This window comes from Pygoscelis adeliae, unplaced genomic scaffold, assembly GCF_000699105.1.
Source record: "Pygoscelis adeliae isolate BGI_AS28 unplaced genomic scaffold, ASM69910v1 Scaffold190, whole genome shotgun sequence".
Taxonomy (NCBI): Eukaryota; Metazoa; Chordata; class Aves; order Sphenisciformes; family Spheniscidae; genus Pygoscelis; species Pygoscelis adeliae.
Genome location: NW_008823922.1, coordinates 2,383,400 through 2,399,344, shown reverse-complemented (window position 1 = coordinate 2,399,344; position 15,945 = coordinate 2,383,400). Strand labels below are relative to the sequence as shown.

General features: G+C 40.8%; 2 protein-coding genes across 2 annotated transcripts in view; one reads left to right on the top strand and one right to left on the bottom strand.

Annotated features, from left to right (window-relative positions):
* The window catches only part of ZNF488 (zinc finger protein 488), an 8,070-nt gene extending 2,618 nt beyond the window's left edge, over positions 1–5,452 (top strand). Inside the window, exons 2-3 of the mRNA XM_009320330.1 lie at positions 1,861–2,089; positions 4,040–5,452. Coding sequence (XP_009318605.1) covers positions 1,861–2,089; positions 4,040–5,208 — 1,398 coding nt within the window. The 3' untranslated portion in view covers positions 5,209–5,452. The remainder of the gene's footprint in view (positions 1–1,860; positions 2,090–4,039) is intronic.
* Positions 5,453–12,514: 7,062 nt separating this feature from the next.
* RBP3 (retinol binding protein 3, interstitial) overlaps positions 12,515–15,945 on the bottom strand; it is a 15,903-nt gene continuing 12,472 nt past the window's right edge. The window contains exons 3-4 of the mRNA XM_009320319.1: positions 14,677–14,819; positions 12,515–12,843 (exon numbers count right to left, since the gene is read on the bottom strand). Coding sequence (XP_009318594.1) covers positions 12,515–12,843; positions 14,677–14,819 — 472 coding nt within the window. The remainder of the gene's footprint in view (positions 12,844–14,676; positions 14,820–15,945) is intronic.

The window sequence follows — 15,945 nt, the reverse complement described above, 5'->3', positions numbered from 1 at the left end:
CCTGGTTCCTTGAGGAGCTGTGTTCCCTTTGACTTTGCTTGGAGCGCCGGGTGGATGCTCGGTATTTCTGAAACACAGAAACTAATAAATGACAGCCTCTGTCAAAGCTATTAGTTACAACCACTGTGTGTGGGTGGGTGTGCTTGTGTCACTGTCAGACTTTTGTATTTCTCAATCATTGTTAATTCCCATGGTGTTTAGAGAGAACCAGTTACAGGGCATGCTAATTTATTTTCTCCCTTATACTAATTAACTCTTATCCTAATGGTCCCTTAATATTTCATTCTTGTATTCAAGCTACTAATGTGGTCATACTTTTCATAGTAGGTAATAGTCAGAGAGAGTTAAAAACAGAGAAAGAAGTAGCCAAAATTATGTTTCTGATACCAAACACCAGTGAATGGCTGCCCTGCAATTAGTGGAAAACAAAGAGCTATACATTGCTTGGGGTGAAATTTAGATCATACTTGTCATTAGACATTTTTCATTTCCAAACTTCTTCCTTTCTAAACAATGACTTAGTGCTTCAAAAATTAGTTGAGGCTTTTTATGCGTGTAAATGTTGCCCTTGATCGCCCTGTGTTTCAGCCTCTAAGCTATGAAAATCTTCCCCATCTTTCAAATACTGCAGAGACAGACACAGATCTGCTGTGGTAAACACCAAGGAAAAACCTATAAAGAAATAAATCATTCCCTATTCAGAGAAAATGCAATAAAGTAACTAAGATGGGAGCCACACTCTGAATGAGGAAGACAAAGCCAAATGTTTTATAGTTATATTATTTCCAGAGCGTGGTCAACCTGTGACTAAATGACTCGGGAGTACCGTGGAGAAAGGAGTGTATGTGACTGAGGACTATGCTGTAATACACACACAGAAGGGAAATTTAATTTGAGCAGTAGACTTAATATTATTTTTTTAACTTCTGAGTGCCTGACCTTGCAACCTAAACAACATTTTTTAACTTAATCTGTTTGGTATTTCTGAATGCACACATACTGAAAGTAAATCAACCCCTCGCAAGTCTCAGAAATAATTTAAGGAAAAATATTCATCTGATGAGTTTTTATCTGTTTAGATACCTTGAAATGAATTTAATTGGTTTATCAAAAGCAGGAATAAGAATATATCGTTTTATTTCTGAAAAAGGAAAGAGGTCATATAAGTGCTTCTTAGTTGTATTTTATGTAATCTAGCCAAACAGTTATATATGCAGATTTTGTCTCCTTGGGGTGCTGAATCAAAACCCCAAGATTATTCTTACACCTCCTGATCCATATCCTCTTATGTCAGTGAAAACCTCCACATGCAACTGCTCAGAGTGTGTGTTCGTTTCTGGGCTCACACTGCACAGACCCCCTGAGATGTCCAGGGGTCTGCACATCTCACCCCCCCCCAGGCCACAGCATTCGCACCTCTCCTGACTCATATCGCATTTTCCCATGGGATTGAGACCCCTACTTACAGAGGAGCGTTCCTTCTGTACCTCTGTGATCCACACCTGGCACAGTCCTATGGGACAACCTGCATTGGACAGAGGACATCATCCTTGCCATCAGCGGGCTAGAGATTGACCAACGTACCAGTCCTGGCATTGCCATGAGAGGTTACATGTGAACATCGGTGCCTCCTTCTCCCTTCCATGCAGCTGTATTCCCAGACCTCTCAGCACTCACACCGGGGAAGCCTTCTCCCTGTGATGACTTTGGATTTGGTGACACTGGTGTATGAAATGGGCTCACAGCTTTGGCATACTGGCTCTGTGTGAGGCAGAAAACAGGCTCTGTTCTTGAATTTGATGGAAATCTATTTTGGGTCCCAAGACCTAAAACTTCCCTTTTTTGTGTCCTGTCTCACAGGTAGACGTTACGTCTGTGCACAGTCCCGCAGGACTGCCTTGGATGAGACTTGTACAAGCAGCTGCAAATAGCAAGGAGCAGAACTTGGAAGCTTACTTAGAAAACAGTCAATTATATTATCGCTCTACCAGGAAAATCAACAAAAATGAGGAGCTGCTTGTCTGGTATGATGAGGAGCTTTCCAGCCTCTTGGGTTTCAATGAGATAAAAGCTCAGAGTCCCCAGAATGGTAAGTACTAAATTGTTGACTGCAGGGGTCACTGAGGGCTGAAGTGAGTCTGCAACTTCTTTAGTATGTGGTGATCTTGTGATACAGGAAATAAAACCTGCCTAAATCCTTAGCTGGTAGGCTAAAAGAAAAGACCTTCTGCTTTGGGAATTGAGCTGGAGGCATAGAGCAAGAACAAATTTAGAGTTCTCAATGCCATTTTCATTGCTACTTTCCAGCAGAGGATGGTGCACTAGGGATTAATGCTGAAATTTTTGAGCTGTGTAATGGACGTCTATAGACCTGACTACCTTGGAATCCTAAAAGCCTAAAATATCAATTGGAAATACGTCTTTTTAGCTCATTGAGGAATCAGGTATAGGCTAGTGTTCAGCTTTAATCTTGTAAATGAGCAGGGCTGTAAAAAATACGTAACAACCCAAACAGTACTGCGTACAGCACAATCTGCCTATTTAGCTTGGGACACAGTGGGAGCAAGGAAAAGGGCATGATTTTCATTCTGAGGTATTGCTAGGAATTTATTGCTGTAAAAGAAATTGAGTTGGCAATTGTTGAAAAAATAAAAATCGAGATTATGGAGAGACCAAGCAAATCACTGTCAGGTCCATGCCAAGGTTGACTCCAGCTGTCATTTGCTCCAAACTTTGATCTAGTTAGACTGGAACAAAACCCTCTCTACATTCCCTTTGGTTGATTTAAACACAGCTGATATAACTTGGTTAGTAAAGGTGTAGGTTGGTAAAGGTAGGAGTTTGTAAATTTATATGATAATGTACTTGCCTGTAAATTAATATTAAATTAATATAGACACAATCATAGCAGGAACCCACTAACTTGTGTTAACTGATTTCAGCGTATTCTGTTAGCTTCTGTGTAGACACACGCTGTCAGCCCTATGAATTTACCAGGCCAAAGTGTTATCTACACAAGAAACACTATATCTAGACTCAAGACTTTAAACTAGCAGGAATAATGTTCCACCCAAATCAGCAGCCTTATTTTCTTATAAAAAGTTCAGTTTCTGTAGTTTGGGAAGTGATCTAAGCTGTGCTGAACCTACAAATTAGGGATTTGTAGTTCTACCCAACCAATGTATGAACTTTCCTATGTATCCCAGGCCCCATGTGCTGTCTGGCATCATTTGCATTTGAAAACTGCTGTGTGTTGTGAAATAACATAACATGGATACTGCTTACAAAGGTTAAGATGTGTCATGTGTGTCTTGGTCACTGAATTATGTACCGTCTGTTCATGGGCAATCAATCACCCCAATGAACCAGAGATGCAGTACATCCGAAGGCCAGAAGGAAACAGTGTCATGCCAATGCATGTTCCCCATTCCTCTTGCTCATCGCTGGCATTATTTCACTTCGAACGTTATTTTCTGTGCCACAGGCACCTGTGCCTTGAGGCATACAGCAGTTTGCCAAATAAGCATGAGTAAGGGCTTCAGGCATTATCATCAGATGATTTGTGAAAAGTATGAAACTTCTAGAGTATCCTATGCAGAAAATAGAGGCTCATGCCAAAGTCTTTGAGTCCAGGTCTAAACCACATTATTACTTGGGTATATAGAATTTAACATTCAGCCTACATTAAAGCCAGTGACTTAGGAGATGTAGACCCAAATCTGGGTTCAGATTTCAAATTGTCATAAAGTCCATGTGGTTTTATCTAGACCATTGTGTACTGGCCATTTTACGTCACACAAACTTGGCTTGAGAGTCTAAATGAAAGCGTTTCTGCAAGTAGCACATGGAGTCAAATATGGGTGAACCATTTTCCATAGAAGCAAGGGGCCTGATTCTGCACTGGCATTGGCTTTACCATGTGTAATCTTGTATGACACAAGAAATGTTTCTGGGTTTGTTGTTTGTGGCAATGACAGGGTCAGGATCTGCCCATGATTCTAACTTTGCAAAACTCATCATCTGTTGTCTGTTTCTGCAGAATTGAGATGTCAAGAATGTGACCGAGTCTTTAAATGCGAGCATTCCTATCTCTCCCATGTCCGCTTCCTATGTGTCCCAGAGAAGAGCGCCCTGCTATGGAGAAACCTCCAGAACCCTAAGACTGAAAAAAGCAACTTAGCTGAGCAGGCCACAAATTTCCACAGTCTGGCAAGGGATCTAGAGGTCAAAATGGCAGCTTGTAAAGATGATGCCCATGGTCTCACAGGAGAAAAGACAGCAAAATCTGAAGAGGCTGAGAACAACAGGAGCAGGAAAACAGTGTTGTTGGAGAAAACCAATAATCTGAGTGAGGAACAGAACTGTGGGGGCAAGGAGGAGGTTGGGGGAGAGCATGCATTGGCTGGTTCTTTCTGGAAGCTTAGTTCAGGGAGGCAGTCAGCTAGGAAGGATGCTTTAGAGCAGAAGCAGAGCGCTTTCACTGAGGTCAGGAGGATGAAGGAGAAGCTGAGGAATGAGAGACCGAAGGAGCCAGAACAAGAGGATGGCACGGTCCCACTTGGTAAAGAGCAGGTATCAAAGGAAGTGTTGCTGAACTCCTCCGGTAGTGCATTCTCCTTTGTGTGGCCCACCAGAGCCCGAGGAGAACAGAAGAGTGCTTTCAGCAAACCCACTAAGTGTCTAACAGAAAGAGCTGCAATAAATTCTTCTCATCCCATAAGTGAGTCACCAAAGAGCCTGGGGGAGCTGTCTGGCTTCATTGCCACCACAGACATCATGTGCTGCAGCACTCTTCTCAATTCCAAGTTCTTTGTCAGTGATTTGTGTAATGCTCAGATGCTGCAGACAAGCATCGCTCAGAGCAATGTTTTCCCATATACCTCAGAACCGTGGCCCAAACAAGCAGGAGGACAGTTACAAAACACAACCACCACGTCTTCTTCCTCCTCCTCCTCTTCCTTGACTCTTCTTCCCCCCACCTTCACGTCCTTTGGAGTGGCTGCCCAGAACTGGTGTGCCAAATGCAACCTGTCCTTTCGCATGACATCCGATTTAGTCTTCCACATGCGGTCACATCACAAAAAAGAATACTCCTCAGCTGAATCCCAGTGCAAGAGGAGACGAGAGGAGAAGCTAACATGTCCCATTTGTCATGAGTACTTCCGAGAACGCCATCATTTATCCCGGCACATGACTTCTCATAATTAGAGCTGCACAGACAGATCTCACCAAGGGACTGGGCAGGTTGGGTAAAGAAGGGGAACATAGTTCACTTGTATCCATTTCTTTTTGAGTTTACATGAATTTCTTACAGGAAATCACTGTTTACAATAATTTATAATAGATGCTTTGCAAAAAAATATAAAATGTTTACAGGAGTCTGAGTTGGTTGTAAGTTTTGAAAACTCAACCTAGCCTTTGTCAATCTATTTTTGAGGAAATAAAATAGTGAAATGAATGCACATGCAGTATTAATTTGCAAAGAATTGGGAACAAAATTATTGTTTTGCAGAGTTTTCTTTGCTTGTATTTGATTTGCTGGTGTCTGTGCAGTACAATGTAAATACAGAAGTAACAACCACCTCAGTGAATGAGGAATGTTTAAACACTAAAAAAATCAGAGCTTATATGCTAAAAGAAAAGAAGTTACTGTTTCTAGCAGCTTTGGTGGACTCTTACTCCTTTATGTTAGCTGAATCAGCTCTCTTATCAGATTTGTGAGTCTGAGTAAAAAACTTATATCTCACTGTCTCCTTGGCTTTGAAAGGGACTTGAAGTTAAGACTCTGTCTGAAATCTGTGATCGTCAACAGACCAATAGACTGCCAAAGAGGATGTGATTTGTAAATCAGTATGTCTGAGTTCTGTTCTAGGCTCTGCCAATTTTGAGGTATCTTTTACAAAGTCAAATCAACCTGGATCTGTATCAAAATGTGACCTGTTGTCAACGTCATTGTGTAGACAAGGAGCACAAATTCTGCCCTGATGCGTGCTTTAGTAGGCGTACAGATCTGATGGGGGTAGAGTTTGGCCTGTAGTTTTCAGGTTTTGGATATACTAAAAAAACCAAGTAGGGTATTTGAGTTACTATTAGCTATAGAATCTGCACACTTTAATTGTGGATGATATGCTCTGTTCTGCTAACAGCTAGAAGAGGAATGTCCTTCCCAAAATGACACGGGCATACATGAATTGCATTGCATTAGACCAGCTTGTTTATTCTCTGGTTTCTGCATGGGCCAATTCCAGCTTTTTTGTTAAAGAAGGTGCCAAATTCTCTCTATAGCCTGTCCATATGAGACATTTTCCTCTTGCCTACTTTGGTTTGAGCTCTGCTTAGTCTCAGAAGGAGATGAGTTTATACTGCTCTGGGTGTGTGTCAGGGAAGCAAGAATCCTGTCCGTTGTTACTACAGCTCATCTAATTAGCCTTTCATTACTCTTTTAATCCATATAGGGGCTTGCTCTTGATAGCTTATGACAACATATTCTTCAAGCGAGCATTTCTCTCTCTCTTGTATAGTATTTTTTCAGGTTGTCTGATGTTTTTGTGGCCTGTCTCTGAGCCTCATCTACTATGATTCCCTTTCAGATAGAGAATGATCAGGAACCGCTCATTTCCCAGCTAAGAGTGAAGGACATTGCAATATGCTCCTTATTATTTTCCACCATACTGATGATATAGTTCAGTGTTTGTCTGCTGCACACTGGACAGAAGTTTTCTTGGAGTTCACATGATGCCTGGGCTGATAGTGCAAGTATCAGCAAGTAAACACATCTGAGTGATAAAAGACAGCCTGAGAGTCAGCCTGTCAGTTGGGATCAACATATTACACTCATTGTCATCTCTTGGGAGATTTCTGTAAGTCAGGAGACTGTATTCTTCCCAATATATTGCTGTTGAACATTAATACGTGGCTGTTTCCTATTAGCATAGACATTTGACTTATTGCAGGCCAACCACTGGCTGTAGACCCCAGCTTTATTTTCCCAACATAAAGTGATTAAACTGTTACATTATGCCTTTGAGTTCAGAAGACATAAATTGAGACTGGAGGTCTGGTTGGATTGTAACACAGCTTTCCAAGGTCAGTGGTGGAAGCTCTTTCACTGGAGTCATTAAAAACTGAAATGAACAAAAGCTTTGAAACACGGAGCACAGGGAACAACCTTGCATTGAGTAGGGGATGATGTGGTTTCCTTCTAATCTTTCCATCTCTATTTTGTGTCCAATAACATTTACTGTGTAAGGAATATATTTATGGCAAGGTTTAATGGGCCAAATTTCACTCCATCTGGTTTTATCTGGGTGCCAGCCAGTTTACTGTAAAGTCAGTGTCCATAAAGTGTAATGAAGGACTCCATGGTGTAACTGCATTCATATGTGGTTAGGGTTATAGTTCCCATTAGTACTTTAGGCCAGATTGTGATCTCATTTATTCCAGTGCAAATCCAGAATAATTCCATGTTACTACTCCTGATTTACCTCAATTACTTTAAGATCAGCCTGGCCCAGTATAAATAAGCTTAAAAATTTTTTGGTACCATTGCTGCAAAATGTTCTGTTCTGTACTTGCTGAAAGATGCCATGTTTTCTTAACAGTTTTGTGGTTAGAAACCTAGCTTCAGATTTCTTCTGGAAAAAGACAAGACCAGCTGTGTAATGCTCCCCAGTATTATGTTGGCGCATCGCTTCAACATTACCCTGCTCCAAGGGCCTGTTTTTCCAGTGCGCTACACCTGGCCTGTCATTTAGATCAGAATGAAGCAGTACCAAATCTAACCAGTACATGTTTTCACTGATTTTGTGTTGGTGTAAGTGACCTTGAGAAAGTGTGGAAAATCAGCCACTGATAAACAGCTGCTGAATCTCAAAACCTCTTCCAATGGTGTGTTATATCTACATCCTTACGAGGTCTCAGCAGTAATCAAACTTCCTCACTCTGCTTATGGTATGAGGCTTAAGCAAGCAGCAAGGCTACAGGGAGAGAGAGAGAGCATTCCTTTATGTCATGAAGTTGTTTTCTTTCTGGGGGGGGGAAGGTAAGAACTCTTACCCAGTTTCCTTGTGGGCATATCTCAGCCACAGCAATTTACATACTGTGATGACAAGCAATGTATAAATGCCTTCTGTGCACAGAAAGGCAAGAGAACCAGTTACGAAAAGTGGCAGAGCTGATTCAAAATGCAAAAATGAAGAGGAGAGGTTTTTAATCAGCTTTATTTCTGGTATTGTCCTCACCTCCTCCAGCTGCAGGGGCAGCACAGTTTGGTCCTAGCATGTAAAGATTGGGGATTTTCCTCTTGCAACGTGGAAATCACACTGCAGGCAAATGTGTGCAATACTGCCCTTGCTCCTTTGTGCCACTGGCATAAAAATCGAGTGAACAAATTGCTTGTTACACTCGACTAAAGTGTTTTGTGAACTAGGACTTGTTTACACACACACAACTGACCAATATGACACCTTGTTGCCTGCTACACCTGTGCTGACATCAGAGCAAAACAGCATAGATGCCAAGAGAACCAGAACTAGATTCCCTATGTGTAAAACAAGCTCTTGTGTAAAGCCCCTTGTGCAGGCAGAGGGAATGCCTTTTATGTGTCTCAAGTCTAACTGAGTGTCTCATCTAAGGTGGGTTACATAAACCAGGGGGGCTTATCCAAAATTTTTGCAGATTGTATTTCTTTAAACGAAAATATTCATATTAAAGCTGAATGAACCAAATATTGCACAGGCAGAAGGAAGCCTAACAAGACAAAGAAAAACAAACTTCCTATAATTGAGGAAGCTTTTTTCCCCTTATGTCTAGAAGTCTGAACGTTTGAATTGGTGCAGATGAAAGGAAATCCTGCTGGAGGAAATGCACTCCACTAGAGCAGGGGGTTCGTGAAGAAGTGAAGGGACGTAAGGAATTCATGAAGGACTGCATTCCGTCCCAGTGCAATACTGTGATTTTACAACAGGGATCTATGTCTTTTCTACAAGTAGAAATGCTCGGAAGAAAAAAAAATAGGATTTTGTTTTTTAAAATGCAAGGAGACAATTTGAAATCAGCTGGCTGGGTTTTTTTCCTGTCTTTGCTAGCAACTGCCTGTGTCATTTTGATCAAACCACTGTTTCTCACAACATCTGTTTCTGGATCAGTGAAAAGGGATGTAACACAATGCTGTCAAGCTTAGCTGTGCAGGCTGTGTTTCTGCAGTGGGTTGTGAGTTTACTGACAGGGAATGCCAGGTTAGGATACTTGTTCACTCACTGATCCCTCAACTTTTTCCAATGAAGATGTGTTTCTCCATCGAAACGGCACTCATATGCTTTTGAAGAATATACATTTACTTGCTTTTTTGGGGGTAATTTTTCACTAATCGATGTGGTCTGTGGGCTCCCATTGGTCTACAAAGCACAGTTTGAAAATCACTGGACTAAGGCAGCTTTTGTGGTATGATCAAGGAAGACTACATTAGAATCACTCTCCGGAGAGCAAGAATGCATCATTTTGTAGCAAAAAAAAAGAATAATCTGGCTGCCATTTCTTGGTCAGAGTTCTGTGAATACTAAAAGGAGAAAGATTATACTGCTAGGAGGCCTGATACACCAACTCCTTTCTTCCTGTCTTTAAAAGGAACATGATTAGGATTGAACTTTATGAAGTTATTCTAGATGGGATGGGATGGAAATGGTGCTATAAACTGTTGAATGCCCATGTCAGCGCTGGAACCAGAAGAGAGAAGGGTGGCAGTTTCAGCATGTTTGCTGTTGTGTTGTGGAAGGCCACTTCTGAAATTGCTTGTCCCTCCCTAAGAAAACTTCTGTCTAACCTTCTCATTTAAACCACAAACCATGGAGTTTCCATAACTAATTTTCATTTATAGTTTTGTGATGTTCAAACCTTTCAATGCAGTGTAATTTTCTATACAATTACTGTTTGTGATTTTGTGAGGTCTGTTGATCACACTGTGCTGTGGTCACGGTTTGGTTTGAGCTTACAGTTTTAGTGGTCACTAGAAACATTAAAAATGCCAGGTGGAGCCAAACCTGGGGGACATACATACAAAGTGGGACATACAGCTCAGGATCTATGTCTTCCTTGACACCGTTGAAGAAGGTGGAAGATCCATGCAGAAAGCAGCTGTGGGAAAAAAAGAAAGTTCTTGACTGCTTAGATGATACAGATCTGCTTTAGTTCTGAAAGTCCGGGTTTAGGTTTCAGGGAAAGTTCTGTTACCTATCCAGATGTTACCTATTCCAGATGTTCTAGAAGTGTTTGGTACCTCTAAACAGTACAATCTCACTAGGTTCAGTGCCACTTGCCTCAGTGAGTCCTGCAGGCTCTGCCTTCACATGTATTTCCTTTTTGACAGTTCTGAATTTACCTGCTTTCAACTTCACTGTATTAAAGTGAGATAGGATAGGATACAATTCATCTATCCTGCTTGTTATCTCGCCACTCTGAGATAAGAAAGCCAGTCTTTTCAGTGTCTTCAAACAAGATGTTTCCTGTGATCCTATCTTGAGCAAAAAATACAATCATCTAGCACAATTTACATGACACCATGTCCAGGTTCTAAGCTCATTGAGATGGGAATAAATATGACATAGCAGTTTGTGAAGACAGGAAAAAATTGGTTTTTAACACACTGGCTTTTGTTAAGCCTGATAGTTTCAATGCCAATTAGCCAGTAGATGACCTATGAAATAGTAAATAATATTTTGTCGATTAATAAAATTTGTCAAGGTTGCACATTAATTTTCCAGTGAAATTGATCATTTCAGTGAACTAACAGCACTGTTGATTCCAAATGGACTCACCAGCAAATGCATCTTCATTGTTTGTTTTCCCAACTGGATTCCAGTTTCTAGACGTATTTATTATTCATAAGTACGTACCATATTACTATGGGAAGAAATTATTTGTTATTTGTGCCCATATGGTATGGCTTTTGGTCCTTGAATGGATGGCTAAAGTTTTTAAATGTTGGGTTTAACAACTACTATTGTTTGTACATGACAGCACAACTGATTGTGTTTAGGAAAACAAAGCAGTATATCTGGATGACTTAGATATTAAAGAGGCTTAAAAGACATTAGAAGAAATACATTATTGTTGTTTACTCATTCATTGACTACTCCAGTCTTTTCCATATTAAGAATTTTTAATATTCTTCATACGTATATCACTTTACACAAAATTCTGTATGAGTTTTAATTCATTTGAATATTTTCCACAACACTGAGAAGTTCAACAATTAGCTAGTGCATAAAAATCAGAACACGAAAATGACTCAAGAGTCCAAGTTAGCAATCTCACTGAGTGTAGTTGGTAAGACAAACAAGTAGTAAAAAAGATTGAAAGTCTATTTGGTTGTTAAAATTATTTTCCTGTAAATAGTGAAAGAGATTCTCTGCAGTCAGATGTTTAAACACAATTTATAAAAAAACTGACAGTAACTTACAAATGAGCAAACATACAGCAATGTGTAACTACTACAGACTTTGACTAAATTTGGGGGGACCATTTTCCTAACTTAATTACCTTACAGCTGGCATTTTGTAGAGATGAGAAGCATTGAGATCTAGATTAGAGTTACATGTCTTTCTAAATAATTACAAAGACAGATGGTTAGATAAGAATTGTAAGAAAGACAACGAATGCTGTGCATTGATTAAGCTCATGTCAATAACTCTGTTAGTTGCCCTGGAATACACCATTACTTAATAAGTAGCTTGTTAGCGGGGTGCAAAGGATATTTCTCTGCTTCTTGTCTTTGGGGCAGGACACACAGCAATCTGTTTTTAGCCTTAAGTAAAAACATATGATTCTTTTCCCTGAGTCTGTTGATTTGAGCACTGGGTGAGTCGACATACTGCCTTTCTCCTGCTCATTCCCATCCCTCTGCCAGACACTAGGGGAGAAGCAGGCATGTACCTAAGAAATATCAAGAGTCTGGGCAACCCTGATAGACTGGGAATGGTTATTTTTGGTACATCTAAATGATGAAATGGAGGAGAGCCTTAACTTAGCTCTTGCAGTTTGGAAAACAGACTCTCCCCACTGCTGTTAATTCTTCTTTAAGATGTATAAATAGGAATGTACACAATTTCCAAAGGAGCAGAGGTGCCTTTTCTATCTCTGCTTAAATGCTTTGAGGCAGTTCACATGCCTTCAATACTGACAGCTGGGATTTTCTAAGAGACAAAAGGAAATCTGTGATTTGGAGCTAAATCTTAAAAAACAGACACTGCAACAACTAACAATTACATTTGACCACAGGAGAGGAATCCAGAAACCCCAGTGAATTATCCAAGTATCTCAACCATGCCCAGAAAGAGTTGGGTTCCACAGAATAGGGTAAAAAAGTCATCATGTTGAAAAGGGAGTCACTTTGAGCTATGTACGGGGAACCAATCACTGACCATACAGATTGAAATGAAGTTCCCACTCCTTTCTAGGGTTTACATTTGGGGAGGTAGATTTTTTTCCCTAAGAACTAGGGGCACTTTCCCCCACTGGGTTATCTAGAGCTGTGCGGGTGAGCACTGAGCATCTCCTTTGCTTTGATGAGCGCTGTTTCAGCTGGTGTTTCCATGTGAGGAGGCACCCCTTTCCCTTCCCAAGAAGTGCTCTCTGCAGAGGTGACTGATCTGGAGGTGGGGATGATGATGTAGAAGTTGGTATCATTTACTTGATATGTCTGTGGGGAATGGCAGCCGCCACCGGTCTGTTCCCCAATGATGAGAGCTCTGCCCAGTCTCTTCATTATGTATACAAACTCTTCAGCAGCCCCAGCTGTCACAGCACTGGTGAGGATTATTAGCGCCTTCTGAGAGCCATACCTCTCCCCTGCCGGATAGGACAAAACGCATCAGAAATGCATCTGTTTTCAGAGATTTATTTGCATAATGGAGCAAGAGGAGCCAAGATACAACACACTTCATTCCCTATCTATTAACAACCAAAGAAGTTTGGAAATTTACTTTGTACCTGTGATGGTATTAAAGCACTTTTTACACTAGCCCAGCCTCTATACTGTAAAAAAGACTGTCACCCTACATGGTGCTCTTGTGCCATCAGTTTCTTGTTACAAGCTCCAGCAGCTGGGAGGCCAGCTCATAGTTACTACTGCTGGCTCTTCTGTGGCTTTGACTTTTACAGGAGCTCTAGATCCCATCAGAGGAGTGGGATAGGCAGGTGAGGAAAGCGACTTTTTTTTGCAGGAATACTCAAAGCTCAGCCAGCAGCATCTTCAGTTTCACTCTCATCCCTGCTCTAGGAACATGGCTGTGAAACTATACAGGCGGCATTTTATGAAATTATAATTATAGTGGTTTCCCACAGGCTTTTTATAGTCTATAAATGGAAGCTGTTGCATGGCCTTTGTCCCAAACCCTCCAACAAATACCCCTTTATTATTAGGACGTGAGCCAAGTTATCTCATTTTCTTACATAAACCAGCTGACAGGAGTAGAAGGTTTTTTGCACCTTATTTTCAATACATCTGAGCACGCTAGATACTTTTTGAGAGCTTAGTTCCTTTGAAAAAGTGGCCAGTGCGTCATAACTGGGACCCGATAAATTGAAAACTACTCTAAACTGCTCTAAAAATGTCATTCTTTAAGTAAGCTACAGTATGACATATAATTCTCATACTAAACTGTAAGAGAGGGGCCAATAGCATGGTAATTAATTTTCACACCATCTTTGCTCTTCTTATTTCACTATAGACGTAATATCCATTAGAAGACTCTTTTCACAGTAGATATATATAATACAGGACCAGATCCAGCTCCTTTGAAGTTAATATGAGTCTGCCTGTTCTCTTTGATGGGAACTGGAATGTGTCCATAGTAATCATATCCCTTAGCACAGCCCACCTCTGACTGCCTGGGAAAATAGATGGACCCTGCAGCCTGTGACAAAGTTTAACCATTTCAGCATGCTCCAAGCCAATAATTGCAGACACCATTGTGACACCTTTTTTGGTATTGTCTTAGTTTTAATGGGGGAAAGAATTAAAGCCGATATTTAAGGCTTCTTAGCACTCTAACTGCACTTTATGAGCACTGAAGAGCTCTGTTCCTGCATGTTGCAGCATCCTTTCAACTTCCACGAACAGCGAGGCAGGGTGTGCATGTGGGGGGTGTGTGTGATACATTGCCAAATGCTCCAAACTCACTCTGATGTGCAAAATTTAGTGCTTTTCTTTCTCTCTTGCATTCTCTGGACAAACTGGGCTATTGTGGGTGTTTATATCTACTGAAATAGTGGATTACACATGTAGGAAGTGAGGAGCTACATATAAAAATATGTGTAAGTATTGGAAAAGGTATTACTAGAGGTCTAGGCAGCACAGGATTTATTTTTAATTTGGCAACTTTTAAAAGCAACAAGTCACAACTGATGTACACAGCATTCAGCTAAGCTTCTGGGGACCAGTTTACAAACCTCCGTGCCTAACATACCCCACTCCTAGGAGCGATAAACTGTTATTTATAGATGGCATTGAGGGACATGGCTGAAATGCACATTTTTGTTTCTACATTCTCTGCACAGCTTGAGCTAATCGTGGCAGGTGCTTTCACCAAATGAGTTATGGTGTCTAATGGCTCACTTTAAAATACACAAGGAGAGACATCTGAAATGAAAAGCTACTCTAAAAAGAAATTGTCATTTTACCTTTGAGCTGTGGCTGGGTCCATATTTCCTTTACTGAGTCACTGGGTCTGTCGTAAACTTTGTCCAAGAGAATTTGGTGTCCTTCATCAAAGAAGTATGAGCATAGGATTGCTATGGAAGTGGTGGAGCCTCCAATATTGTATCTTTTCAAAAATTAAAAATATTAAGGAAACAATTGAAAATTTGTGGCAGACAGTAAATCTCCCTTCCAAGTACTGTTCCTTAACATCAGTACTGAAAGGGCTTATGGCTACATTTTGATACATTTACATTAATTCTCCTCTATCAGCATTTGCACATTTATCAGAGAAACAAAATCCTGTCTAAGAGCCTTGGACTCTTATTGCCCACAACTGACTTCAAAAGCAAACATAAAACTGAATGGTCTATTTTTTTCTTTATTCAACCTGGAAAAAATTCAGAAAGTAAGCAAAGACTCTTAATCTGCAGAGAAACATCAGATTCTTGCTATTCTTCTATTCTGAATAACTCATGCTGTTACTGACATAGGCAGCATGAGTAAATACCTAACCCCTAATATATAAATGTAGATCCCAATTTAAGCAACATATGTTTGTAGAACTGTTGTGTTCTTATTTCCTGCTGCACACAAGGAGAATACTTGGTGTTTGGCACCTTATAAGATCAGGCCAATCTTTTTGTGCCTAAAGATTGCATTAGCTGCTTCATTTAGGACAGTCGTGTTTGAAAACTTTGGTTGTTTAATTTCATGCCAACCTCTGAAGACTAAATTCACCGAAGAGCTTAAGTGTCATCGGATAACCCCTGCTATGAATACACACAATGGAATACCAAATTATTTTTTACCCATCACTTTTCACTAATACTAGAGCACATACAGCACTGGAAATGTTTGTACTTTGCTTGGTAGTAGGAGATAGATACAGTGCTTTCCTGTAGGTGATGTTAGGAGCGCCTGGCGCAGTCATTCCAGCAAAAACCTGCCAGAAAATGAGTTTTGTTCGGTCCAGTGCGTAACTTACATTTTTTTCACCTCCAGAAAAGGATTAGACAATCCAGGAGGCCTCTGTCCCAAAGAGTGAAGCTACCTCTTTATTCTGCAGCATTTGGGAGCTGTATGCTGGATTCACGCCGTGACTGGCTAGAACTGAAATAAGCCTCTTCAGCGCGTCCCAGACAGTGCTATGCTGCCAGGAGGTCCTGCTGCAGCTGCTGCACAGCCCAGGAGGCAGCTAGACCCAGCAGAGCCCAGTTTCCCGCAGCTGCCATCATGGCTGAAGTGAGTGG